The sequence below is a fragment of the Amaranthus tricolor genome, chromosome 4 (genome assembly GCF_026212465.1).
Source record: "Amaranthus tricolor cultivar Red isolate AtriRed21 chromosome 4, ASM2621246v1, whole genome shotgun sequence".
NCBI classification, from domain to species: Eukaryota; Viridiplantae; Streptophyta; class Magnoliopsida; order Caryophyllales; family Amaranthaceae; genus Amaranthus; species Amaranthus tricolor.
The window spans coordinates 311,997-336,777 of NC_080050.1; the positions used below are offsets into that span (position 1 = coordinate 311,997).

Genomic DNA, 24,781 nt, shown 5'->3' on the forward strand with positions numbered 1-24,781 from the left:
ATTTTATAATATTTTATTTAAAATTTGTACATGATAGCTTAGAGGAAATAGACGGTTATAAAAAAGATTATTCTTTACAGTTTGTTACAAATAGACAATTCGAATCACTAGATGAATTGTATGTTTGGACTTTAGACTGATGAAATAACTAATCCCATTGAATTTCATTCACTTGTGCTTCTTATAAGCATAAATGAGGTCAATCTACAGTCAGATATATATTTATGTTATAATCAATATGGTATTAGATACTGACGTAAACTTGGTGAACAACTGTAAGGTAAGAGTGTGTGCTAATTAGTGGTAAATCAAGACACGACCAATTTTTTTCATTTTACTAGGAGATTCGTGTTAAAGAAGCTAGACTTCCAAACGAAATTTGTGATCATATAAGACATCAGACAAAATTACAGTTTATATTTAGCAAATGAGCATAACTATGTGGTAAGGACAACCATGAACACTGATATACAGTTAACTAGGTTACTAATGGCAAACCCTTCATTCACTCAGTTTTTGCGAACATGGCTCCATTTTGTCTAGGTCGATACCACCTACAAAACCAACAACAAGAAGAGATTGTTATGTAAAATTTTTAGTATGACAACAATGAATCACATTTTCTTGGTGCATGATATAAACAGCCCAAATCAACGTAAACAATATAATAATATTGTCTACAAAGTATAGCGGAAGACTTATAGAAGTCTGGGTTGAATCCAACCTGTAGCTCGATAGCCGCAGTAAACCAATATTAGAGTATTTAAAACTTTTTACATAATTAAGTTGAATTCATATACTCATCTTAAATTTAAGTTGATACTTAAATTTGGATCAAAAACCCAAATTGAATCCACAATTACTAAATTACTTTAACACATTCAATTAATACTTAAATACAATAGTTTGTGGGTTACCTTTGAGCAAATTCTTCTCAACACTTTGTAATCCACCCAAAATCAAAGATTTACTTCACTAATCCAACCAAAAAAAAAGAACTTCTACCAAAAGAACCTAACAATTATACATATAAATGTCAAATTAATGGTTTTATTAACCTATAAATCAACATATACATAAAAAGAGGAAGATGAATATGAACTTACTATTACCAAAAGAGGATGGAGATGAGGTTTTACTTGATTTCTTCAATTTCAGAATTCTCTAATTTTCAAAACAATCCCAATTAGCTTCCACTTGCTCAAGAAATCAGATTATTCAAGAAGTGTAGATTGAATTTCTTCAAACCCTAGCTATTCGGGATTTCTAATATGACGAGATTCTATGGTTTTTGTTTTTCCAGCAACTTGAGATGGTAGAAGAAGGAGATGCGTATTCTTTGTAAACTTTATACAGATTCACTTAAGGATATTGCTTAAGATGACTCATGAATATTACATGGTCATAGGTTTAGGTGGCTAAATTAGGAGTGATGGCTTCCTACACATATTTATCAAGTATGAAGTGTATTATATACCTATATTTTTTTTCTTCGTATAATTTATTTTGTCCCAAAAATAATAAATCTAATATCTAAAATAACCGTAGTAAAATTTACTCTTAAAAAGACAAACTCTTTTTACTATTAAAATAGTAATTTTTTACAAAGACTTTTTTATAACTGTTTCAATAATTGAAAGGTGAAGTTGCAGTATCTTATATTTATGCGTTGGAAAGATTCAGAAATTTTTTTGAGAATAGTCAAACTCCCAATAATCCCATTTTGATTGATCGTGATGGAGATCAATCCTAACTATTCGCAAATGATGCTTTTAAATAGTCACAATTGATTCCATTATAATCTATATAAAATTGCTAATTGTCATAAGCTTCTTCATCCATAAATTGGTTTTTAATAACTAACAACCTAACTGAACAACAAATGTCTAACAAACCAAAAACTAATTAACAAACTATAGACTAACAAATTACTGATGTTGTGAGTACACTTCAATAGAACGAAAGGAGAAAGCAAAGATAATGACATGCAGACATCTGTATATACCGAAATACAATCATCTACCTCTGTAAAAATTTTGCATCTTGGATTCAGTTGAGTTCGGACTGTGTAAATTATATTAAATACACTCGTGATTCTCGCTAAATTACAATGACTCTTGCAGAATTATTCAAGTTTTTTCTGGAGTGAATTGTACATTCAGTTACAAACAGAAGTATTATAAGAAAAATTAAAAATACCCTTCAAGAAGGATGCTATCACCAGCAATCCTCGTTGATAAATTCTTCAACCTTTGACTATGGGTATGGTTCATCATCATCGAGGAAGAAAGACTGTCTTCAGGTTCAGTCCCTGCCCAAATAGGCAGTACCTCCACTACAACCTTCTGCATTGAATTTGTCTGTAATGCTTCTTCCAGAATCTCTTCCAAATCACTAAGCTTTCCTCTCAAATCCACCAATACATTAGTCATTTCCTGCTTACTCAAATACTCTAGAATAGCATCCAGGCTTATGTGATCCATAACCACTACTTCAATCCCTTTTTGAGACAATTCCGGTCCTACACTTACTTCTTTGTTTGCAAATACAGTGGCATTACAATCTGATTCTGCAACTAGGTTGTTGAGAAAATCCTGATTTGTAGCTAATAAAATGTGGCGAGGTTGGCGAGCATTAGGTTCTTGTGACCGGAGAGATGACAATTCTTGCGCCATTGTGGAGCTGGCGCTTGTGTGTATCACCGCATCATACTCTTGCAGCAATTTTGAAAAATATCCTCCACATTCTGTAACCTTTTCACCTACTTGATCTAAAACCACACCGTTTACAGAGATGGAATACCTGCAAATGATGCAAGTATTCTAATTATAGTAATCAGGACCATTACCAGTAATCATGCACAACTCTAGAAGAGTAAGATTTATACCTAAGAGTCACAAAAGGCTTTCCAGAAAGCATTTTGTGGATGAATGCTTCATTGAGCTTCTTGCACAGATCCTCCTCAACACCAACAACAACTTCTATGCCTGCTTCTTGTAGTTTATTAATTCCTCGCGAACAAACAATTGGGTTGGGATCCACCATGCCGACCACAACTTTCTTCACTTTGGCTTTGATCAAAGCCTCAGAACACGGAGGTGTTCTTCCATAATGATTGCAAGGTTCCAAAGTCACATAGGCAGTTGCATTCTCAGCCTGATCTCCGGCTTCTCTCAAAGCAAAGACCTTACAAAATAACCTTTACGGTTTAGATCATCAGTAGGAACTACACACAACTTGAAAGGCAACAACATTTTCAAACCCAAGTCCCCAAATATTACGAGGTGAACCATTGAAGCGCGAAACGCAAAACTATGGCCCATACCACGGTTCGGAACATTTGCACCAAAATTGTAAAAAACGCGATTCGAATCACTAAATTAATGTTTCTCACTTCTCGTTTGCATCAAGCTTTGAAAGCTCGTCTTCTTTTTCTTTTTATTGTTATCTTTATATTATATTCTACTTTTGTGATACAAGACTTTTGCTTTAAGATTAATTTTTGGTTGTATTTCCTACTTAAGATCAAATATATTTGGACAACATATGACCCTATCTTAGCTTCTATCGGATCAAATTTCATTTCTTGGGCTTTCGAAATATTAAATTAACACTTCTCGTTTTTGGTGTCCATTTCTTGAATTGAATTTCGTTACGTGTATGGGTGAACAATGTCTTTCACAGAAACACAATTTCCACCTCTAACAATCGACTCTAATGGGGTCTATTTGATCACCAAAGGGTAAGAAAAATCAATTCATTCAACATTTTATCCAATTTTAACATTCAAATAAGTAGCATATATCTTATAAAAAAAGCATTATACTTTTAATAAAGATAAAATACATTACACTTATTTAAACATTTGTCAGAACAAATGAACACATAAAAGTGAGCAAGATTAAGCAAATTCAATCAATTAGTAGTGATATATACTAGCAATTACCTCAGCATGAGGCTGTCCAGCCTTAGGATGAAATCCTTGGCCAACAATCTTACCATGTTTTACAATAATGCTTCCCACCATAGGATTAGGACTAGTATATCCAATAGCCTGTTTCGCCAATTCCACACATTTCCTCATATAAAATGCATCTTCTTCTCCATTTTCAATTTCTGCCCTTCTACACATCACTTCAACCAAACCCCTACCATTTCTGAAACTCTCTACATTTTTATACCCAAGATTGAATCTTGAATCAAACCCAAGTTTCCCCACATTACCCAACTTTTTATTTGAATTAGACACCCATTTAGGCACACTACAAGACCCAGAAACAGCTCCAAAAATGGAAACTGAAGGATTGATTCTGAGATTTGGGTTTATAATTGTGAGAAAATTCATCTTTGTTTTGATTGTGATTAGTAGTGTAGAAATATCAATAATCGGAAAACAATGTGATGGGAACGAATGAGAGATATATGGGAGAATAAATAGCAATAAGAAAGAACAAATGATAGTAGTTATTTGTAGCTATACAAGTACTTTTGAGGGTTTAGATGTCATTTTAATGCCTGGGGTGGACTGGTTACGACGAGGATGGATCGAAGAATCACTGAGAATCAAAGGAGAGCCATGAATCACATTGTTTGATAAATTAATTAAAGAACTTAAGACAGATTAATGTTATTTAATGTTAGTGATGACTTAGTGTTATGAAAATATTTTGTTAATTATTATTGATTAACCCTAAAAGATCAAATTTCAATTAATGCCAACAAATATACCCAATTCAAAAAAACCCTAAAATTAACAACCCTAATTGTGTAATTGCAAATATAAAATTATTGTGAAATTTTTCAGCATCATTCCAACCTTAAAAATGAATTACTACAAATTAATTTGATTAATTTCAGCAATAAGATTAAATGACAATAAATTGCAAAGAAAAAAAAACCTGGAAGAAGAGAAATGGTCAAATTAATGATGAAGATTAGAGAGAAGAGCAGAGCTGGTGAGATGACAGGCGGATGTCAAACGGACGACGGTGGAACTGTTGTGGTCAGGTGGTGTCGACTAGGGGTGTTCAAAACCGGACCCGATTTTTCGGATACTTAAAATTCTGATCCGGTTCCGATCCGGTTTAAACCGGATACCCAGTTTTGTTTAAAACTTTTTTTAACAAATATCAGACTTTCATCAAGATTTTAACTTTAAAATATTAAACATAAATATCAGAATTCAACTTCAAAACATTAAACATAAATATCAGAATTCAACTTCAAAACATTAAACATAAATATCAGAATTCAATCAAGATTACCAGCAATAGGAATTCACTTTCATCAATCACCTTGCAAACTAATACAGACTTCCTTTTTTTGAATAATTTATATATCAATATTCAAAACTGGCTGGAGAGAGCCCAAAACCGGCCAGCAGCTGACGGTAGCTCGTGAGTTGGCTGCCGGCTGTTCAGTGCGAGGGAGGAGGGAAAGGGAGGCTGCTGGTTTCTGCCGTGGAGAAGAGAAGGGAGGCCGGCGTTTCTGTGGGGCCGTGCAGCAGGGTGGTAGTGGCACGGCTGCTCAATAGCGGCGGAAGAGAAGAAGGGAGAAAGAAGGAGAAGGGGGAGGAAGGAAAGTGAAGGCTCTCTCTTGAGTGTTTAGAGTTTTCACGGTTTTATACTCCTTATTTCTATTATTATTATTATTATTATTATTATTATTATATTTATTTATTTATTATTTTTCATCTCGATTTATTTTTAACTAGGAGACTCACCTTCGTGGGCTCACACATTTTAATAAAATAATCATTTTGATTCGAACCTCTTTATTTAAGAAATCATAACTATATTTTTAACTTATATATATATATATATATATATATATATATATATATATATATATATATATATATATATATATATATATATATAAATATATATATATATATATATATATATAATTAACATTTAAATTCATGTATGCAAGAAATTTATTAAAACTAATTCAGAAATAATTAAATATACATGTAAAATCTTTAAAAACTATTAAAATATTAAATAATTACGTCATTAAAATCTCGGGGTGTTACACTATTACTTTACAAGTCAATAGCGAAACAATACGACAAATGAAACATATGATTTCATTTGCGAAATAAACAAAAATTTATATACCAAACGTATTTATTCAAATCTCATATTAAAACAACGAAATAACAACACTTAAAAATGTGGAAATATATAGACCGTCAAGAAGTAGGCTTGATCTAAATCCTAAGAACACAGGTGATTGACATCACCGAAAATAGGGTTCTTGCAAGAACGAAATGGGATCGGGGGCTCGAGACCAATTCGAATAACCATTACCTATTATCAAGCTATAGGATTTCACAATAATCAGGATATAAATATCCATTGCCAATTCCCAAAAACGGACATTTTTCAATGTCGAATATTTTTTTATAAAACAAAACAAGAATTCACTTAATTTTCTTTGAAATCAACAATCATTACTTAAAATATAAATCAATTCATCATCAAACATCAACATATAAGAACTTGAGTTACTATCAATGGAGTTTAACTAATTTTACACCAATCTTAAATCCCAATATCCAACTTTCATGCTATCCAAATAATATCAACTAATCAAATACCCAATTGATACTTATATTTCCAAATTTAATACTTGTACCAACACCCATAATAATCAATTAAGGACCGAAACTCAACAATATCAATCAATAAAGAAAAAATAATAACCGTAAATTGATCCCAAATACCTAATAAACAAACTTAGACATTTGATTAAAAGAATACCCAATTTATTTCATAGCTTCTAATCCCACGTTATAAAACCCGTATTAGTATCATTTCAGGACATATGTAAGTTTTTGGTCATAACTTTCTCATACGAACTCGTATAGAGGTGATTTAAGTGGCTACGCGACCATGATTCAGAGCTCTACAATTCTTATGCGGACACTAAAACCTAGAAACAATCACAACTGACCCGAAAATGGTCATAACAGAACGCTCAGTTTCTATCAATATCCAAAATACTAAATTTTATACTAAAAACCAAATAACCCAATCAACCAATACTAATCAACACCAAAAACAACTCAATTACTAATTGAATTCATACACTCATCTTAAATTTAAGTTGATACTTAAATTTGGATCAAAGACCCAAATTGAATCCACAATTACTAAATTACTTTAACACATTCAATTAATACTTAAATACAATAGTTTGTGGGTTACCTTTGAGCAAATTCTTCTCAACACTTTGTAATCCACCCAAAATCAAAGATTTACTTCACTAATCCAACCAAAAAAAAAGAACTTCTACCAAAAGAACCTAACAATTATACATATAAATGTCAAATTAATGGTTTTATTAACCTATAAATCAACATATACATAAAAAGAGGAAGATGAATATGAACTTACTATTACCAAAAGAGGATGGAGATGAGGTTTTACTTGATTTCTTCAATTTCAGAATTCTCTAATTTTCAAAACAATCCCAATTAGCTTCCACTTGCTCAAGAAATCAGATTATTCAAGAAGTGTAGATTGAATTTCTTCAAACCCTAGCTATTCGGGATTTCTAATATGACGAGATTCTATAGTTTTTGTTTTTCCAGCAACTTGAGATGGTAGAAGAAGGAGATGCGTATTCTTTGTAAACTTTATACAGATTCACTTAAGGATATTGCTTAAGATGACTCATGAATATTACATGGTCATAGGTTTAGGTGGCTAAATTAGGAGTGATGGCTTCCTACACATATTTATCAAGTATGAAGTGTATTATATACCTATATTTTTTTTCTTCGTATAATTTATTTTGTCCCAAAAATAATAAATCTAATATCTAAAATAACCGTAGTAAAATTTACTCTTAAAAAGACAAACTCTTTTTACTATTAAAATAGTAATTTTTTACAAAGACTTTTTTATAACTGTTTCAATAATTGAAAGGTGAAGTTGCAGTATCTTATATTTATGCGTTGGAAAGATTCAGAAATTTTTTTGAGAATAGTCAAACTCCCAATAATCCCATTTTGATTGATCGTGATGGAGATCAATCCTAACTATTCGCAAATGATGCTTTTAAATAGTCACAATTGATTCCATTATAATCTATATAAAATTGCTAATTGTCATAAGCTTCTTCATCCATAAATTGGTTTTTAATAACTAACTATACACTATTTAATATTCACCTTATGTATAACTATGTATACATAAATATATACGCATATAATTAAGTCAAATATATTTTTAAAAAAACACGCTTTAGTATGTTTTTGGAAAATGAAAAGAATTTATCATCAACCAAACACAAAGCAACAATAAAAAATAAATAATGGTTACATTTTAGCCAAAACAAAAAAATGAACTACACACAAGCTAGCCAATTAAAAAACCAAACAAAATTAGTAAACTACTGAATTTACAATCAAAAAGCAAGTGATTATCATGTGTTTGTTCATGAGAGAACTAAGGAGTGAGGAGCATATGTTGCAATCCCTATTTGTGGTGATTGCTTGGTCATGACTCATGAGCTACCATATCTCAAGCTAGTGTGGAGTCCTTTATATGCAGCCAACCATGAGTTAAATATTGTTCATCATCATAATGGGCTTTTATTGAAAATTATTAAGTAGCTTACTCTATATTCTTCCCAACTTTTTAATTTTCGTGTCATTTTTAATAGGTAAAATGATAAGGACTGATACATAAATGAATTCTTCAAATACCTTTGTTCTATATTTAGAGAGTAGTAGGGTTGTCCATTAATATGCGACTCATATGTTTAATTGTGGAGTTAAAGACAAAGTTTTATCGGACAATCATTAACCAATATTACTATATAGATAAAAATGTTGGACTTTTAGACATGTTCTTTGCAAAAAAAGATGAGAGTGATGAAACTACGAATGCTTAGATGGATGAACAAATACCGTAAATGTGAAGAGTATAAGAAAGACTAAGAGTCATAGATATCGAGGAGATGATGAAAATGAATTATTTAAGATAATTTTAACATGCCCAACGAACAAAGTATTAATAAAAGCTCAAAGAATTAAAAAAAACGTAGATTTACATATTTGTTGGGAAATTAAAACATGTAGAAAACAGTCTTTAAAGACTGTGAAAAATAAGCAAATGCACAAAGGATAAAAGAAAGGAGTATTATTATTTCTATGTTCTTACAATCTGAAATGAAGAACTCTATTTATAGAGTTGAACAAAAAATAAATAACTGTCCTAAAATACTATAGCTATTAACCAAAAAGAAAATATAACAACCTAAGTGAACAACAAATGTCTAACAAACCAAAAACTAATTAACAAACTATAGATTAACAAATTACTGATGTTGTGAGTACACTTCAATAGAACGAAAGGAGAAAGCAAATATATGTAACCTAGTTCTTGTGTATTAAATATTAATATTAAGACTGAAACTTTTAGTGACTTGGTACTTCATTATTATTATTAATATTTATAAGGAAAAAATTTTTAGTATTTCTATAAGAATTGGACACCCGTTTCCAGTTTCCACATTGTCTGAAAGAGAAGAGAAGGAAGAAGATGAATCCAAACACGGACAAATTAATAAGACGAACAACCATGGTTGGAACTGTTGTTGCTGCTTACTTTCTCTTAACTGCTGATTATGGTCCTCAACCCAATATTCTCGACCCCGTAAGTTTTTCTTCTTTTTTCAGATTCATTCCTACTCCATATACTTGTATTTTTCCTGTTTGAAGCCATAAAAAAGTGTGAAATTGTTGATACCCAGATCGAAAGTTTTGATCTTTACTGCTAATATTATTATTAGATGCTTTAATTACTTGATTTCTTGTATGATTTGGGTAGGTTTGATGGATTTTCTTAAATAAATGTTTAATCTTTTGGGTTTGGTCTTTGTAATATGATTCAATCAATATGCTTCCAATTTTTTTCTAATTTATTAGAGTGCGTGTTAATGTTATAATGCACCTGAGTTTGTCAAGGAAGTTGATCATAATTCATAACATGGAGTGTTGATTTGCAATTAGCCAAAGCTTTCATTAAATTTCATTGTAATACAATTCAATGAATACAAAATAATAAAGATGATCCTCTACTTAAGCTATACAAAGAATCTTATTAACTAACCCACTATTTAACTTTCTAATAAACTCATAATATGATAGCGAACCGCGTGCCCAAACGGGTGAACTATGCATTTACAGTTGAAACTGAATCCGTGTAGGATTCAGGTTGGGAAGAGTGGTTGGAAAATTTTACACATAAGGGTTTTAGATGGAAATGGGGATGGTTTCAACTTAATTAAGGGCAGATAGATAAATGGTTTGGGAAGGACTTGACGAAGAAAAAGAGCAAAGGTAGGATCTTTGAGAACATCAGTTTTGATGTCCGGGTTTTAAGGGGTTGGGGTGGGTTTAGATGTGTTTGGCATGTGGAAAGGATCAAAGATTGAACCTTTGGTGTATTCAATGTGAGATTTGTGTATAGGTAAGAGTTTAGAGGAATTCGGGTTTGTGAATTGGGCTTATGGTAGCCAAAGATAGAGAGATAGAGTGATGTATAGAGATAGAAGTTCATATAGAGAAGGACAACTATGATTGTGGGCTTGTGTTTTGAAACGTGTAGTATGGTTGTTGGTGAGCAAGGAAATTGGTGTAAGAGAGGGATAGATGGAAGGGATGAGAGATGAAACTATTTGTAATGAAGGGATAGGACCATAAACTTAGTCTTAACTCTGGTATAGTTACACTACAGAATCAAAACTATGGTTTCAAGAACACGAGCGGACTTGCTTGAGGTCTGACATGCATGGACTACAAACGTGATCTTCGGTTTATGCACAACAACGTGTAATGCACTCTTTATTTATAGGTTGCTGCAAACTGCAAAAACCATCAGTCAAATTTCCTCGATTCTAGATTTCCTGCACATAGAACAAACCTTGATTAACCCTAGCATGAAGCGAAGGCTTCATCAGAGGCCCATGAATACAGCAAATATTATTAGTAAAATACACATTAGTATTCATATCTCTTGCTAACTTATATTTAGATATGAGTTAAATTTGAATCCCTAGAACGAACCACACATCTTTAATTAACAACCATTGCTCAATTTTACCACACCAAAAAATCCAATCTTTATTTTCAAATACTATGGTGCTTACCTTCTAACTCTTATAACTCAAACATTTCAATTTAAAACAAATATTATCGCAGGCACACTTGTCAATAATCCACAAAACAAAATTTACCTACAAAGTGCGATGTTTGAATTTAAAACTCTTTGTTTTCGTTTTTGTTGTTTCTTGCTCAAAAGACTTATCAGTTGATTGTATGGTGTCTATAGAACCTTGTTCTTGACCAATTGCATCTGTTTATAAATTATCTTTGCTAAGTTGGCCAACATCCTTCTTCCAAGTGTAAGATCCAAAATTTAGTGGGACCTCAAGGATTTTGTATTAGGTAGGATTGAAAAACTGTGAACAATTTTTTTTATGATGGAAGTTTCATTACCATGGGAATGGAATGGTAAGTTTATGAAAATTTACACTATAAATCATTTCTATTACCACCATTTAGTATCAAAAACCAAATTGGCCGTAAGAACTTTTATTGTAGAATCAATTTTTTTTTTGTGTTCGTACACCTTACAAAAAAATGCATTGAGGAACTCTTAGTTGATGGCATCCAGTGTTTCATTGTTGCTCATGTTGCAAAGCATGTATGATGTGTAGTAGAGTTGGACCATTAAAAAAAATCACAGATGTCGTCGCAATCAGGCACCTCGCAATGTTAGGACTTGTTTCGAGGACATTGCAACAGGAATTGTTTAACTTGAAAAATATCCATTTATCATAGTAATGCAAGTTTTTGACAATATATATTTAATCTAAAGCTTATAATAAACCTTTTAGAACCTAATAGCTAATGCATACTGTATTACAAAAAAAATTATAATGGCTGATATGTTAGAAATTAGTATTGCCCTGTGCATCTTCTATATTGCTATTCACTTCTTTCAAGTATATAATCAACATGTCCCTTCTAGGCTCATTGTTTTTGTGCTCAGTTAATGTTAATCATTATGTTGCAGATCAAGAACACGATACTATCTGCAGAACGCTCAGCAAAGGACTTCATATTTGGGAACAGAAAAGCACAGGAAGATAGTAATAAAACTGAGAAGACAGACACGAGCAGTACAAAGTAAAAACCGATGTCTGTTCAAACTTTTTAGTTTTAAGAATTAGGATAGCTTTAATGTGTGTCCTTTAATTGTACAGACTCGAGCAGTTCAAAGTAAAAACCAATGTCTATTCTAATGTAGCGGTAAAAACACCCTGTTTCTCGTCTTTACTAGTAAAGTTGCTTACTTAGATTCGACAAAACGTAAAACCCTGCAAATTCGGAACTAAGCAGCAAGCAGCCACTCAACAAAACAATTCCATAAAATCTCATGTAGACCTCTATTAACTTTTTGTGAAGTGCTTTGACAGTGATAAATAGCAAGCTTGATGCACATACCTTGGCATTAAATCGTGAGCTTGGAGTTATTTTGAACTCCTTTGGATATACTTATCTAAATTTTTGAATTTGCTACATTACCCTAATCGAAATGAGAGTTATTTGGATGTTGTATAGCAAATTTGAACTAAATATGCTCGGAATTGTTGCTTTCTATATTTCATTAATTAATACTTCTATACTTCAGTTGTGAATAATGATCTTTTCCTTGGAAGATGAGGCATGTACTAGTGTGTGTTTTAAAATGTACTTTGAATAAGGATATTACCAACTACCAAGTTTGTGAAAAACACAAAATTGTACAAAATCTCATAATGTGTCATTTGCTACATCGCAATAAATAAAAAACATGTTGTGTCAACCAATAACACTAGCAAATTATAATACTTCAGCTTTTTTAATAGCTAGACTTTTTTTTATGTGAGAGTTTTTTAGAGAAAGTGTCGCTATTAAATAAACAGAGGATACTATTATACGAGACTAGTAATCTTACGAATGATAGTTTTTTGTAATTTTTAACAAAATATTTTAATGAAATGGAGTACTTTTTTAAGAAAAAGTGTGATAATATAGGTAGTTTCTAACCATTGGTTAGATAATTTTTACCGACATTTTTTGATATTGATGAGTAATGACAACGTTTTTAAAAAAGTACAATATTGAGCGTATATAAAATGTGTCAATTTGTCGAAGTCGGTTAAATTGAATACCAATGCATCAACTCTTGAAACAAGCATCTCGAGACACCTTCAATCTAACAAATTGTATTGATTACCTTTTCAATTAGCTTCTCCACATATGCATTCTTTAAGGATGCAAAACATGTATGTTTCTTAGAAAATGTCATCTTCAAAGTCAATAAAAGCCATCTCGTGGAGTATGACTCAAAAATGATTCAATGAATGTATGAATGAATAGTCATTCTAATCGGCTTTTCGATATTGCACAAGGGTTTCTGTCTTTTTTAAGTAATGCCCAATAAAAATCCGCAAGGAATCAACGGTTTCCAACTATACACATTCCCCTTCACTACTTGGTAGTACTAGTATATTCCATCTTTTTCTCTTCACTGTAAAGTGCAAACCCCAAAACTCCATTTTTCTCCTTCCACCTATTACTCATCTCTAATTCCCAATCCCTTCAATCCATAAACCCTAAAAATCCCAAAATGTCAAATTCATCATCTTCAACCTTAAACCCTCCTTCAAAACCACCTCTTTCTTCCAATTTTACCCCCAAAATTATTTTTAAACTGTACCCTTTACCTCAACCTTCAAAACCCACCTCCAAATTTCATCTAAAGATCAAATCTTTACACTCCCCAAATAATCAGAACCCCAAAAAGACCCTTAATTTAATCTCAATTTTGAAAGATTTACCTGATTGGGCTGATGAAGTTCAAGAAAAGGGTATGAGAAAGAAAAGGGTTTTGTATAATCATGAAAAATGGGCTGAACATAGAAGTTCTCTTAGACATGTTAGACATCTAGTATCTTCACTTTCTTCAAGGGTTGTTGTATCTCTTGTTCCTCCTGTGCTCTTTTTCACTTCAATAGCTGTTATGGTTTCTGTGTATAATACTGCACTGTACTTTGATTTGTTGCCTGAATTTTTCCCTGTGTTGAGGGCCTCTTCCTTGCCATATCAGCTTACGGCGCCCGCCTTGGCGCTTTTGCTAGTGTTTAGGACGGAGGCCTCGTATTCGAGGTTCATGGAAGGGAAGCAAGCTTGGACTAAGATCATTTATGGGACTAGTGATTTTGCTAGGGAGGTGATTACTTGTGTAGATGACTTGAATGATGAGGTGATTAAAAGGTGTCTTTTGCAGTACATTATGGCTTTTCCTATTGCTCTCAAGGTTAGTTCATTTACTGTCTTTTGAGCATTGTTATTATGATCAAATCTATTAATTCATGGGCGAGTCCTGAATACTAGTATAGAATAAACCGAAAACTCACCTCTACTTCTTTGTTAAACCAGTTTGGTTACTATTCTTCCGTATTATATGTTGTATAATTCAATAATTAAAAAAAATTAATCAATTACCCGGGCCATTGCCTAGGCAAGCTCGGGTTTAGATTCTCCCTGTCTATTATGAGCTTTTGTTAGTCATGATTTAGAGGTTCAAGCAAGCTTGAAATTTGCATTTGTTGTGGCTTTTATTGGTTAGGAAGTGATTTTTCCTGGATGAAAATGAGAACTTGTGTGAGGCTTTAGTATCACGAAGATTAACATCCTTTTTTAGCTTTTTTGTTCTTTGTAAGAATGCTAAGTAATGGTATATCATTTGGGAATAGAAGTTGCTAAAATATGATGTTTGGAAGAGTTGGATTTTAGATGGAAGTGATGCAATCTTAAAATGATCAACTTACATTATACATGTTTTTTTTTTTTTTTTTTTTTTTTGAGATGAAGAACATTTCATTAAACCAATAACACCAAAAAAACAAGGCTACACCTCACAAACAACAAGAAACACAAAACCTCCTTGAGCTAAGGAAACAAGCTGCTTAAGCTAGTTTCGGTCATTAGGAGACTTCTTCCCTTGGATATTAAAACAAAGCCCTATCACAGACCTTCTTAGTAGTTCTAATAGTATAAGCAGTTGTAGTGACACTAGCCTTCCATTTGGCTCATGTAAACTAAGCTACAAATAGTAGCAAAGGCCAGCTTCCTTCTAGTTTTGGGGATGCTCCTTGCTATATTTTCCATAGAGAGCCTGTTTAGTCTAACATGATTCGCTGGTTAATTCGTTTTTTTGGCTTCGTGATTTGCTCAAAATGACCCCAAAATAGCCCAAAAACAACCATAATTCGCTTTTTTTGCTTCGCCATTTACAAAGAGATTAGTGAATCACGTGACAGTAAGTCTGTTCATAAAGTTTTTATAAACTGTTTGAATAGAATAGGAGGGAACGATTCCAATTCTTGATTTTATCTCCAACTCTGAAGACATTCTTAAGAACCCCGCAGGTGCAGGGGGTAATGAAATGGCACCATCTGTCACTCTTCATATACACAACATGAACGCACTTGACTTAAAGACTCTTATAAAGAGCCAATATGCCTGTCTAAGTTCCATGCTTCCTGCCTCTTTAAGCCAAGACGACCTTTTTTGGCTAACAAACTTTTTCCCAACTCGCATTACCAAGGATGTGTCATGGCAAAGTTAACGCCTACCGATGACAATAATTGTTTTATAAATTTCTTAGCCAGTAAGAACATTTGACGCCAATAGGTGGAGATGCTCGTCAAGACAATCACATTGCGGCTAGTGTAGGGATATGGGTTTTGTCAAAACTTACTGTGACGTTACTTATAACTTCATGACGAGATTTTCTGGTATGCTTAGTGGTTTCTGTGGCTTGATTTGGTGCATTATGATTCTGCAGTGTCATTTGCTTTATGACTCCGATGTTAGGCGAGACCTGCAAAATGTCCTTGAAGAAGATGATCTAAGTGTTGTTCTGAATTCAAAGCACCGGCCTCATTGCATGATACAATTTATATCTCAGAGCATCCAGTTGTTAAATGTAGAGGAGCCAAAACGGAACATATTGGTAAACTTTCTCCCAAATTGTTTATGCTTTGATTGCTGTGGTGCTTTCTTTTTTTGCCCCCTTTTTTGCGTGCTATTCGGTAGTTTCTTGATCCATTTTACTTAGTGATAATAAAATTGGTAAAATTTTATGTGCTACAATGAATAAGCACTGGCTATTGTGCAGGATTCAAAGTTGTCTCGTTTCCATGAAGGAATTGGTATTTGTGAGCAAATAATGGGAACACCCATTCCTGTAGCATATACTCGGCTGACCTCAAGGCTCCTGGTTCTATGGCATCTCACATTACCTGTCATTCTATGGGATGAATGCCGCTGGATTGTGGTACCTGCAACATTTATAAGTGCAGCATCCTTGTTCTGCATTGAGGAGGTATTCTCTCTCGCCCCTTTGAGAACAAGCTTTTTTCTTCTAGTTATGGTGCTCTTTCTTGAACCTTATGTTGTGTTTAACATCATTGTTAAAGCGCCTTTTATTCCTGGTATCTATTTTCTAACTGTTGATCTGTGTATTTTCATGAGATTAGCATATGTTGTTCTGAACTCCTGTAGGTGGGTGTACTTATAGAAGAGCCCTTCCCTATGCTTGCACTAGATGAAATGTGCAAGGTGCTTTGCACCAACATTCAGGAAGCAATTGCAACCCAGAAGACAATTCAAGGGAAGGTGGCTGCTAAAAGGAAGAAGTATCACCACGAGCACCCATCGAATGGCTGGCCAACCTCAAGTGCAGAAAAGATTCGGTGAATTTTTGTCCTCGTTCCCAACTTACCTATGCTAACACTCATTTATATACATTTGTAAAAGTTCTTTGGACTATAATTACAATCATAATGGAACAGCCAATTGAAGTGTTGAAAAGCCTGAAAGACATTAGCTACAGCAAAACTAAATAGCAAAGAGGTGAAAATTAAGGAACCTAAAAATGCTCAGAAGACAAAAGCAGAAAATCTAGTCACGGCTGATTGAGGGTTTGACTGAAAATTGAAGTTCATGTTTCCAGATATTTCATGTATATAAGATAATGAAATGCAGACCTCTGTATATACCGAAATACAATCATCTACCTCTGTAAAAATTTTGCATCTTGGATTCAGTTGAGTTCGGACTGTGTAAATTATATTAAATACACTCGTGATTCTCGCTAAATTACAATGACTCTTGCAGAATTATTCAAGTTTTTTCTGGAGTGAATTGTACATTCAGTTACAAACAGAAGTATTATAAGAAAAATTAAAAATACCCTTCAAGAAGGATGCTATCACCAGCAATCCTCGTTGATAAATTCTTCAACCTTTGACTATGGGTATGGTTCATCATCATCGAGGAAGAAAGACTGTCTTCAGGTTCAGTCCCTGCCCAAATAGGCAGTACCTCCACTACAACCTTCTGCATTGAATTTGTCTGTAATGCTTCTTCCAGAATCTCTTCCAAATCACTAAGCTTTCCTCTCAAATCCACCAATACATTAGTCATTTCCTGCTTACTCAAATACTCTAGAATAGCATCCAGGCTTATGTGATCCATAACCACTACTTCAATCCCTTTTTGAGACAATTCCGGTCCTACACTTACTTCTTTGTTTGCAAATACAGTGGCATTACAATCTGATTCTGCAACTAGGTTGTTGAGAAAATCCTGATTTGTAGCTAATAAAATGTGGCGAGGTTGGCGAGCATTAGGTTCTTGTGACCGGAGAGATGACAATTCTTGCGCCATTGTGGAGCTGGCGCTTGTGTGTATCACCGCATCATACTCTTGCAGCAATTTTGAAAAATATCCTCCACATTCTGTAACCTTTTCACCTACTTGATCTAAAACCACACCGTTTACAGAGATGGAATACCTGCAAATGATGCAAGTATTCTAATTATAGTAATCAGGACCATTACCAGTAATCATGCACAACTCTAGAAGAGTAAGATTTATACCTAAGAGTCACAAAAGGCTTTCCAGAAAGCATTTTGTGGATGAATGCTTCATTGAGCTTCTTGCACAGATCCTCCTCAACACCAACAACAACTTCTATGCCTGCTTCTTGTAGTTTATTAATTCCTCGCGAACAAACAATTGGGTTGGGATCCACCATGCCGACCACAACTTTCTTCACTTTGGCTTTGATCAAAGCCTCAGAACACGGAGGTGTTCTTCCATAATGATTGCAAGGTTCCAAAGTCACATAGGCAGTTGCATTCTCAGCCTGATCTCCGGCTTCTCTCAAAGCAAAGACCTTACAAAATAACCTTTACGGTTTAGATCATCAGTAGGAACTACACACAACTTGAAAGGCAACAACATTTTCAAACCCAAGTCCCCAAATATTACGAGGTGAACCATTGAAGCGCGAAACGCAAAACTATGGCCCATACCACGGTTCGGAACATTTGCACCAAAATTGTAAAAAACGCGATTCGAATCACTAAATTAATGTTTCTCACTTCTCGTTTGCATCAAGCTTTGAAAGCTCGTCTTCTTTTTCTTTTTATTGTTATCTTTATATTATATTCTACTTTTGTGATACAAGACTTTTGCTTTAAGATTAATTTTTGGTTGTATTTCCTACTTAAGATCAAATATATTTGGACAACATATGACCCTATCTTAGCTTCTATCGGATCAAATTTCATTTCTTGGGCTTTCGAAATATTAAATTAACACTTCTCGTTTTTGGTGTCCATTTCTTGAATTGAATTTCGTTACGTGTATGGGTGAACAATGTCTTTCACAGAAACACAATTTCCACCTCTAACAATCGACTCTAATGGGGTCTATTTGATCACCAAAGGGTAAGAAAAATCAATTCATTCAACATTTTATCCAATTTTAACATTCAAATAAGTAGCATATATCTTATAAAAAAAGCATTATACTTTTAATAAAGATAAAATACATTACACTTATTTAAACATTTGTCAGAACAAATGAACACATAAAAGTGAGCAAGATTAAGCAAATTCAATCAATTAGTAGTGATATATACTAGCAATTACCTCAGCATGAGGCTGTCCAGCCTTAGGATGAAATCCTTGGCCAACAATCTTACCATGTTTTACAATAATGCTTCCCACCATAGGATTAGGACTAGTATATCCAATAGCCTGTTTCGCCAATTCCACACATTTCCTCATATAAAATGCATCTTCTTCTCCATTTTCAATTTCTGCCCTTCTACACATCACTTCAACCAAACCCCTACCATTTCTGAAACTCTCTACATTTTTATACCCAAGATTGAATCTTGAATCAAACCCAAGTTTCCCCACATTACCCAACTTTTTATTTGAATTAGACACCCATTTAGGCACACTACAAGACCCAGAAACAGCTCCAAAAATGGAAACTGAAGGATTGATTTTGAGATTTGGATTTATAATTGTGAGAAAATTCATATTTGTTTTGATAGTGATTAGTAGTGTAGAAATATCAATAATCGGAAAACAATGTGATGGGAACGAATGAGAGATATATGGGAGAATAAATAGCAACAAGAAAGAACAAATGATAGTAGTTATTTGTAGCTATACAAGTACTTTTGAGGGTTTAGATGTCATTTATATGCTTGGGGTGGACTGGTTACGACGAGGATGGATCGAAGAATCATTGGGAATTAAAAAGGAGAGCCATGAATCATGTTGTTTGATAAATTAATTAAATATTCATGTTTGTTTTGATAGTGATTATTAGCTAGTAGTGTAGAAATATCAATATTCATGTTCATTGATAGTGATTAGTAAACCCGTTCTTTTTATTCATTGTTTGTTATTGTTTATTATCTTTAATAATCGCTCTTTACGTGTATCTTTATTTTTAGTTATTTATACGTATTCTATTTATTCTATGTGTAAGTTGCAGGTTTCTCTGTCTTTAAAGACTTTTCTCGAGCCGGGGACTCTTTGACCGCACTCTCCTCTATGGGTATGAGTTGCCATCATTCTTCCCTCCGCAGACTCTGATCATAATTTTGTATGAGCAGGACACACTAGGCAAGTAGGTATGATAATAATAATGTTAAACAATATGATGTGAATGAATGAGAGATGTATGGGAGAATAAATAGCAATGAGAAATAACAAAATGATATTCATGTGTTGCGTGATGCATGCAATCATGCAAGTACATTTTGCGTCCCGTATAGTAATTGGTACTAAATTGTGGAATGTTAATGGAAAGTTTGTGTAATTTTAGTAGGATTATTTCTTGATAAACTTAATGATTATGTTTATTCTCTCGCAACAATCTTATTTTCTTTGCAATATTACATTCTAATGTATTACCATTTATACATGTGGTATTAGAATGAATCAAATTGTAATGGAAAATTGCGAAAGAAAAAAACATGTTTACAATTAAATTTTCATTACTATGTGAATAACATGATACACATACAAATTATTCACATTAACACCGATTAATACTGTTAACCAAATAGCCTTTTTAAGGGTCTAAGATATGATTGTAATGTTCGGGGTGGTTATAGAGAGGATGGACTGGATTATCATTGAGAATAAAAAGGATAGTCAAGAATAACGTTGTTTTTTTTTTTTTTTTTTTTTTTTTTTTTTTTTTTGTCTACTTTTGGGAAGGATGGATAGATTAATCAATTGTAGGAGCACCTTGCGAGGCTGAGAGCATTTGCAATGATCAGTTAATCATTAACGAATAAGGCAATTAATTTAATATTAGTATTTAATAAATTAGGCAATTAATTTCAATGCATAAATGTGTGTTTAATTGATCATGAAATACTAAACAACATATACTTAAATATTGGATTAAAGGTTACTTTAACCCTTTATATTTAAGCAATAAGTTAAATTGAGAGAAGCTACATATTTCGAGATAATGAGCTGAACTTTTTATTTATCGGATATGTGATTATTTTGGTGTAGATAGCTTTACTTTTTGAGTTAGCATACAATAAAATATTTCAATAAAAAAAGTGATTCATAATGGAAGGAAAAAAATCATTTTAATTGATTATTTTATTTTTATAAATATAGAAAATTATAGTCGTGATGTATTGTGTACAACATGTCATAAATTTCATAATGTTTTATACACAAATAAAATAAAAATGTATAATTTTTCTAAAAGCAACTAAAAATATATAATTTTACAAAGCATTAGATATAGGATTTTTAATTTCAATTTGAGAGATCTTTTTATCAGATAGTATCACAACTAAATGCGAAAACTACTTTTAGTAGAAAATCGACAATACCCTTTAAAAAAAAATGCATTTTATCTTTTTATGTAATGGAGAATTGGACATTCGTTAGGCTCACAAATAATTTGACTTCACTCATTTAAAAAAAAATAAAAATAAAAAAAAAAAGAAATTGACTATGCTAGATGGAAAACAATTGTCTGAGCCCGGGTTCGAACCGGGGACCTCTAGTGTGTGAGACTAGCGTGATAACCAACTACACCACCCAGACCAAGTTGACATGTAAATTGAGAAACAAGCGCTGGCGCTTATCCTGAAATTTTCAAATCAAAACCTAAATCTTGTTGCAAATGTTTCAAAATCCCCAAAATTCAATTTCAAATTGAATTACAGTAGAGAGAGAAAGTGCCTGAGTGAGTGAGTGCGAAAGAAAGAGTGAAACTCACTGATTCAAACTGACTCAGCATGAAGAATAAGCTGAGAATTGGTGAGTCAACTCATTCCACTGTCTCACTCGAGCCAACTCATCCAATTGCAGAACCTTCGGATGCCATCGGAAACGCAAGTGAAGAAGAAGGGGACGAAGATGAAGAAGAAGTAGGAGAAGATGAAATACAGAAGCTTGAAGAAGAAGTTAAGAAAATGGCGAAGAAAGTAGAAGAATACAGATCTACTTTGCCGAATCAACTCAAATCTTCTTACTCTTCTCTCCTTTCCGAACTCCGTCCTACTTTTTCTCTCCTCGACCAAATCGACATTGCAGAGCCTGGAACTTCCAGTGGTCCCCACTCTGGTAAGTTTTCCTCCATTTGTTTAAGTGGAGTTGCTGTGAATTTCAAAGTTTGTCGTAGTTTGATAGTTATGGAACATGTCGTTTGGAGGCTTGTGATTTTCGTTTCAATTCTTGTCCAAAATGATCTAAATCCGGTTGTTTTCTGATTGTAATTGAATAGGGATTTGTGAATTAGGTAATAAATTTTGTGATGATTGAATTTTTTGTTTGATGTTGATTTTATGATGTTAATATAGTTGCGATTTTAAACTTTCTTGAATTGGAAGATGACAAGAAGTTTGTATTGTTGGTGGAACTCTTTGGATTTTGAATACAAATGATAATTTGGGAACAATTAGCTTGGAGGTATTTCCTGTGGTAGTTTTCAAGGTTGAGTTATTACATAACATGATCGGGTTCAACCATCAGCTATAGCTTTTGGTTCAGCCCTAGATTATGTTATATAATCTAACATTCCAAGCATGTATTGGCTATCGACGTTACTCTGATGGTCGGATTAGTAATTTAGTATGAATTTTACTTTGTTGATGAACTTCCCATTGCTGAAGAAAAGAACATAGAAACCCTACAAATGTGTCAACCTTTGGAATCTAGCAGTTGAAGTTGCCTTTTAATTTCTTGATTATGTTATCATCTGTGTTCATATAGAAAGTATGGCTTCACAAGATATAAATTTTGAGGCATGAGATTGGCCTCCTGTTGAAGACGAGGAAAATTTTTGTGCTTGTTGATGACTTGATGGACAACCAGTGCTGAATTGAAGTAACCTAGAAACACTTAACATGGTTTTCAAATTAATGGATTTTGAAACCATTGTAGACCAGTTGTTGTCTTGATGGTGGCATTTATGTTCTTGTTCATGTGAATACCATGTCCCATAATACAGTATTGCTTGTTGAACTTTGCACTGCTAGAGTATCATAGTTTGATCCTTCGAGTGCTTAACCACAAGGGTATATAAATTAAGTAGGAGTAAGATAAAGTACATTAAGTTTCACTTTAGCATAGATAAGATAAATAGACATTATAATGCTGGAAGAGATAAAGATCGTTTCAAGTGAATGCTTCAAACATATTTTGATCCTTCATAGGATGAAGTGCGGTGCAAAAATGGAGAACGACAATTGGGATGTTTTGTGATTGAGGTGTACCCTATTAGATATGACTCATATTTCAAATTATCTTGGTATATTAACCGGTCATGGACGGTTCAAACACCAAGCTGGTTCAACCTGCTATGAATCAAAATCAAACCAGACAGAATACAGGCGGGCTGGTACCAGTTTTTGATCATGATTGGTTCAAGTTCCACCAGTCACGATTCGTGAACCAGAGCCAGGTTCTGCTCGAACTGTCTTCTGACCAGTTCTGTTTTGGTTCTTGGCAGGTTGAACTTTCTTAGTGTCTGAACCATCCTGGAACCGATTGGGATCCACCCGTGGCCATCTTTATTTTGGTACATAAATTTCAAGTGTAGAGTAAAAAATTTGTGTGTCGACGAATTAGGTATAAAAGGTAATGACATGGTTGTGATATACATGAGCTTTACCACATCAATACAAGCAAGCACCTTCTGTTTTTTTTATTTTTTTTTAAATTACCCATTCTGTATTCTTTCTTTACTATTAGTTTCCTCCATTAGTTGCTTTTAACCTATTGTGTGTAATTCAGGTCCAGTTTTTAGCAATGGTAATTCCAGTGCAGAAGTAGAAGCTAATAATGACGAACAACAAAACTGTGATAAAGTTCAACTGCTTAAAGATAAGATTTCTAGTAATATAGCTGCCATGCCCAAGGTTATAAAGAGGATGAATGACTGCATTTCTAGAATAGACAAGCTTGTTTCATCAGAAGTAACGATTCATCCTGCATTCAAAAGGAAAAAGACATGATATAGTTTTGTGTTTTGTCAATTGGTGATTGTTTTAGATAGTAAAGTTGATTTTGTACAATTATCTTAAGACGGTAGAGCCTAGGCAGTAGAAACTCACTGACTAAAGATGTAACAAAAAGTGCATCTCCACTGTAATTTGTCTCAAGCTAGTCCGATCTGTTATTTATTGTCATCTATTGTAAATTGAGTTTTAAGAAAAAAAATTTCTCCCTTTTCAAGTGTCAATATCTTTTTGTGTTTTGCTTTTCATTGCTTACACTTAATAGCTTTGTACTTGAGTGTTCATAACGAATAAGCCATTAAGATCAGTAGAATGATCTGTCGGAGAGAGCTATTTTTAGAAAATACTTTATTCTGGCTTGATGTTACTCCAACCATAACCCACAATTTGTTACATAACAACATCGTTCCTTTTCAGTCGTACCACTTATTTATGCACATTAATTCACATCATTTCTTCTAATTTCACCCAAAATTTAAATTATTTTCCATATCATCTACACATTTTTCATTCATTTGTTTTCTAATTCTTTTGCTAATAGCAATAAGATTGACACATTTATTTACAACTAAGTACATCAAAATCAGTTCAAAAAATGGGTATAGAGGAGCTCGCACTCACTCCGTATAAATTTATACAATCTTGTTATTTCGTTTGCTTCATTTGATTCCTTTAAAATAAATGGATCAGATAACTATCGAAGGTTCTTGGTTCCTGGAACACAATTTTCTTTGTCTGATATCTAGAATTTGCTTTTCCGGCCCTCCAAATGTCTTTAAGATGGGGAATTATATATCCAAAAAAAAACAATGGCATGAAAAATCATCTTCAAGACACTAATT

At 33.2% G+C, this 24,781-nt stretch overlaps 5 protein-coding genes and 1 non-coding gene across 7 annotated transcripts; 3 read left to right on the plus strand and 3 right to left on the minus strand.

Moving 5' to 3' along the window:
- Window positions 1-2,002: 2,002 nt before the first annotated feature.
- Window positions 2,003-5,606, minus strand: LOC130811300 (riboflavin biosynthesis protein PYRD, chloroplastic-like). Of its 2 annotated transcripts, none has more exons than XM_057677546.1 (4): window positions 5,295-5,606; window positions 3,947-4,556; window positions 2,888-3,186; window positions 2,003-2,802 (listed from the first exon to the last, which is right to left on the minus strand). In XM_057677546.1, exons 2-4 carry the CDS (start codon window positions 4,343-4,345, stop codon window positions 2,190-2,192), a joined length of 1,311 nt encoding a protein of 436 aa, XP_057533529.1. In that variant the 5' UTR covers window positions 4,346-4,556; window positions 5,295-5,606; the 3' UTR covers window positions 2,003-2,189. The 2 variants fall into 2 exon arrangements, with proteins under 2 accessions (XP_057533529.1, XP_057533528.1); XM_057677545.1 differs by having other exon boundaries at window positions 5,265-5,606.
- A 3,812-nt stretch (window positions 5,607-9,418) lies between these two features.
- LOC130811302 (uncharacterized) lies at window positions 9,419-12,773 on the plus strand. Its single transcript, XM_057677547.1, has 2 exons — window positions 9,419-9,671; window positions 12,096-12,773. The coding sequence occupies exons 1-2, from the start codon at window positions 9,558-9,560 to the stop codon at window positions 12,210-12,212; spliced, it is 231 nt and encodes a 76-aa protein (XP_057533530.1). The 5' UTR covers window positions 9,419-9,557; the 3' UTR covers window positions 12,213-12,773.
- A 711-nt stretch (window positions 12,774-13,484) lies between these two features.
- LOC130811304 (voltage-dependent chloride channel 1, chloroplastic) lies at window positions 13,485-17,233 on the plus strand. Its single transcript, XM_057677549.1, has 5 exons — window positions 13,485-14,384; window positions 15,918-16,085; window positions 16,251-16,457; window positions 16,637-16,827; window positions 16,927-17,233. Exons 1-5 carry the CDS (start codon window positions 13,695-13,697, stop codon window positions 16,940-16,942), a joined length of 1,272 nt encoding a protein of 423 aa, XP_057533532.1. The 5' UTR covers window positions 13,485-13,694; the 3' UTR covers window positions 16,943-17,233.
- On the minus strand, window positions 17,196-19,527 carry LOC130811303 (riboflavin biosynthesis protein PYRD, chloroplastic-like). The gene is made up of 3 exons (XM_057677548.1): window positions 19,075-19,527; window positions 18,016-18,314; window positions 17,196-17,930 (listed from the first exon to the last, which is right to left on the minus strand). The coding sequence occupies exons 1-3, from the start codon at window positions 19,471-19,473 to the stop codon at window positions 17,318-17,320; spliced, it is 1,311 nt and encodes a 436-aa protein (XP_057533531.1). The 5' UTR covers window positions 19,474-19,527; the 3' UTR covers window positions 17,196-17,317.
- Window positions 19,528-21,448: 1,921 nt separating this feature from the next.
- TRNAV-CAC (transfer RNA valine (anticodon CAC)) lies at window positions 21,449-21,522 on the minus strand. The gene has a single exon. It is a non-coding gene; the product is annotated as a tRNA-Val (tRNA).
- A 25-nt stretch (window positions 21,523-21,547) lies between these two features.
- On the plus strand, window positions 21,548-24,165 carry LOC130811306 (uncharacterized). Its single transcript, XM_057677553.1, has 2 exons — window positions 21,548-22,044; window positions 23,716-24,165. The coding sequence occupies exons 1-2, from the start codon at window positions 21,717-21,719 to the stop codon at window positions 23,934-23,936; spliced, it is 549 nt and encodes a 182-aa protein (XP_057533536.1). The 5' UTR covers window positions 21,548-21,716; the 3' UTR covers window positions 23,937-24,165.
- Window positions 24,166-24,781: the final 616 nt, after the last annotated feature.

What these genes read in the sequence shown, in the direction of transcription:
- LOC130811300 (XM_057677546.1), bottom strand. Translation starts at nt 4,345, where the DNA reads ATGAATTTTCTCACAATTATAAACCCAAATCTCAGAATCAATCCTTCA. An exon ending in CTGGACAGCCTCATGCTGAG is followed by an intron (nt 3,187 to 3,946) that starts GTAATTGCTAGT and finishes TTATTTTGTAAG; the next exon opens with GTCTTTGCTTTGAGAGAAGC. An exon ending in AAGCCTTTTGTGACTCTTAG is followed by an intron (nt 2,803 to 2,887) that starts GTATAAATCTTA and finishes CATCATTTGCAG; the next exon opens with GTATTCCATCTCTGTAAACG.
- LOC130811302 (XM_057677547.1), top strand. Translation starts at nt 9,558, where the DNA reads ATGAATCCAAACACGGACAAATTAATAAGACGAACAACCATGGTTGGA. An exon ending in AACCCAATATTCTCGACCCC is followed by an intron (nt 9,672 to 12,095) that starts GTAAGTTTTTCT and finishes ATTATGTTGCAG; the next exon opens with ATCAAGAACACGATACTATC.
- LOC130811304 (XM_057677549.1), top strand. Translation starts at nt 13,695, where the DNA reads ATGTCAAATTCATCATCTTCAACCTTAAACCCTCCTTCAAAACCACCT. An exon ending in AGCCAAAACGGAACATATTG is followed by an intron (nt 16,086 to 16,250) that starts GTAAACTTTCTC and finishes GCTATTGTGCAG; the next exon opens with GATTCAAAGTTGTCTCGTTT. An exon ending in CCTTGTTCTGCATTGAGGAG is followed by an intron (nt 16,458 to 16,636) that starts GTATTCTCTCTC and finishes GAACTCCTGTAG; the next exon opens with GTGGGTGTACTTATAGAAGA.
- LOC130811303 (XM_057677548.1), bottom strand. Translation starts at nt 19,473, where the DNA reads ATGAATTTTCTCACAATTATAAATCCAAATCTCAAAATCAATCCTTCA. An exon ending in CTGGACAGCCTCATGCTGAG is followed by an intron (nt 18,315 to 19,074) that starts GTAATTGCTAGT and finishes TTATTTTGTAAG; the next exon opens with GTCTTTGCTTTGAGAGAAGC. An exon ending in AAGCCTTTTGTGACTCTTAG is followed by an intron (nt 17,931 to 18,015) that starts GTATAAATCTTA and finishes CATCATTTGCAG; the next exon opens with GTATTCCATCTCTGTAAACG.
- LOC130811306 (XM_057677553.1), top strand. Translation starts at nt 21,717, where the DNA reads ATGAAGAATAAGCTGAGAATTGGTGAGTCAACTCATTCCACTGTCTCA. An exon ending in TTCCAGTGGTCCCCACTCTG is followed by an intron (nt 22,045 to 23,715) that starts GTAAGTTTTCCT and finishes TGTGTAATTCAG; the next exon opens with GTCCAGTTTTTAGCAATGGT.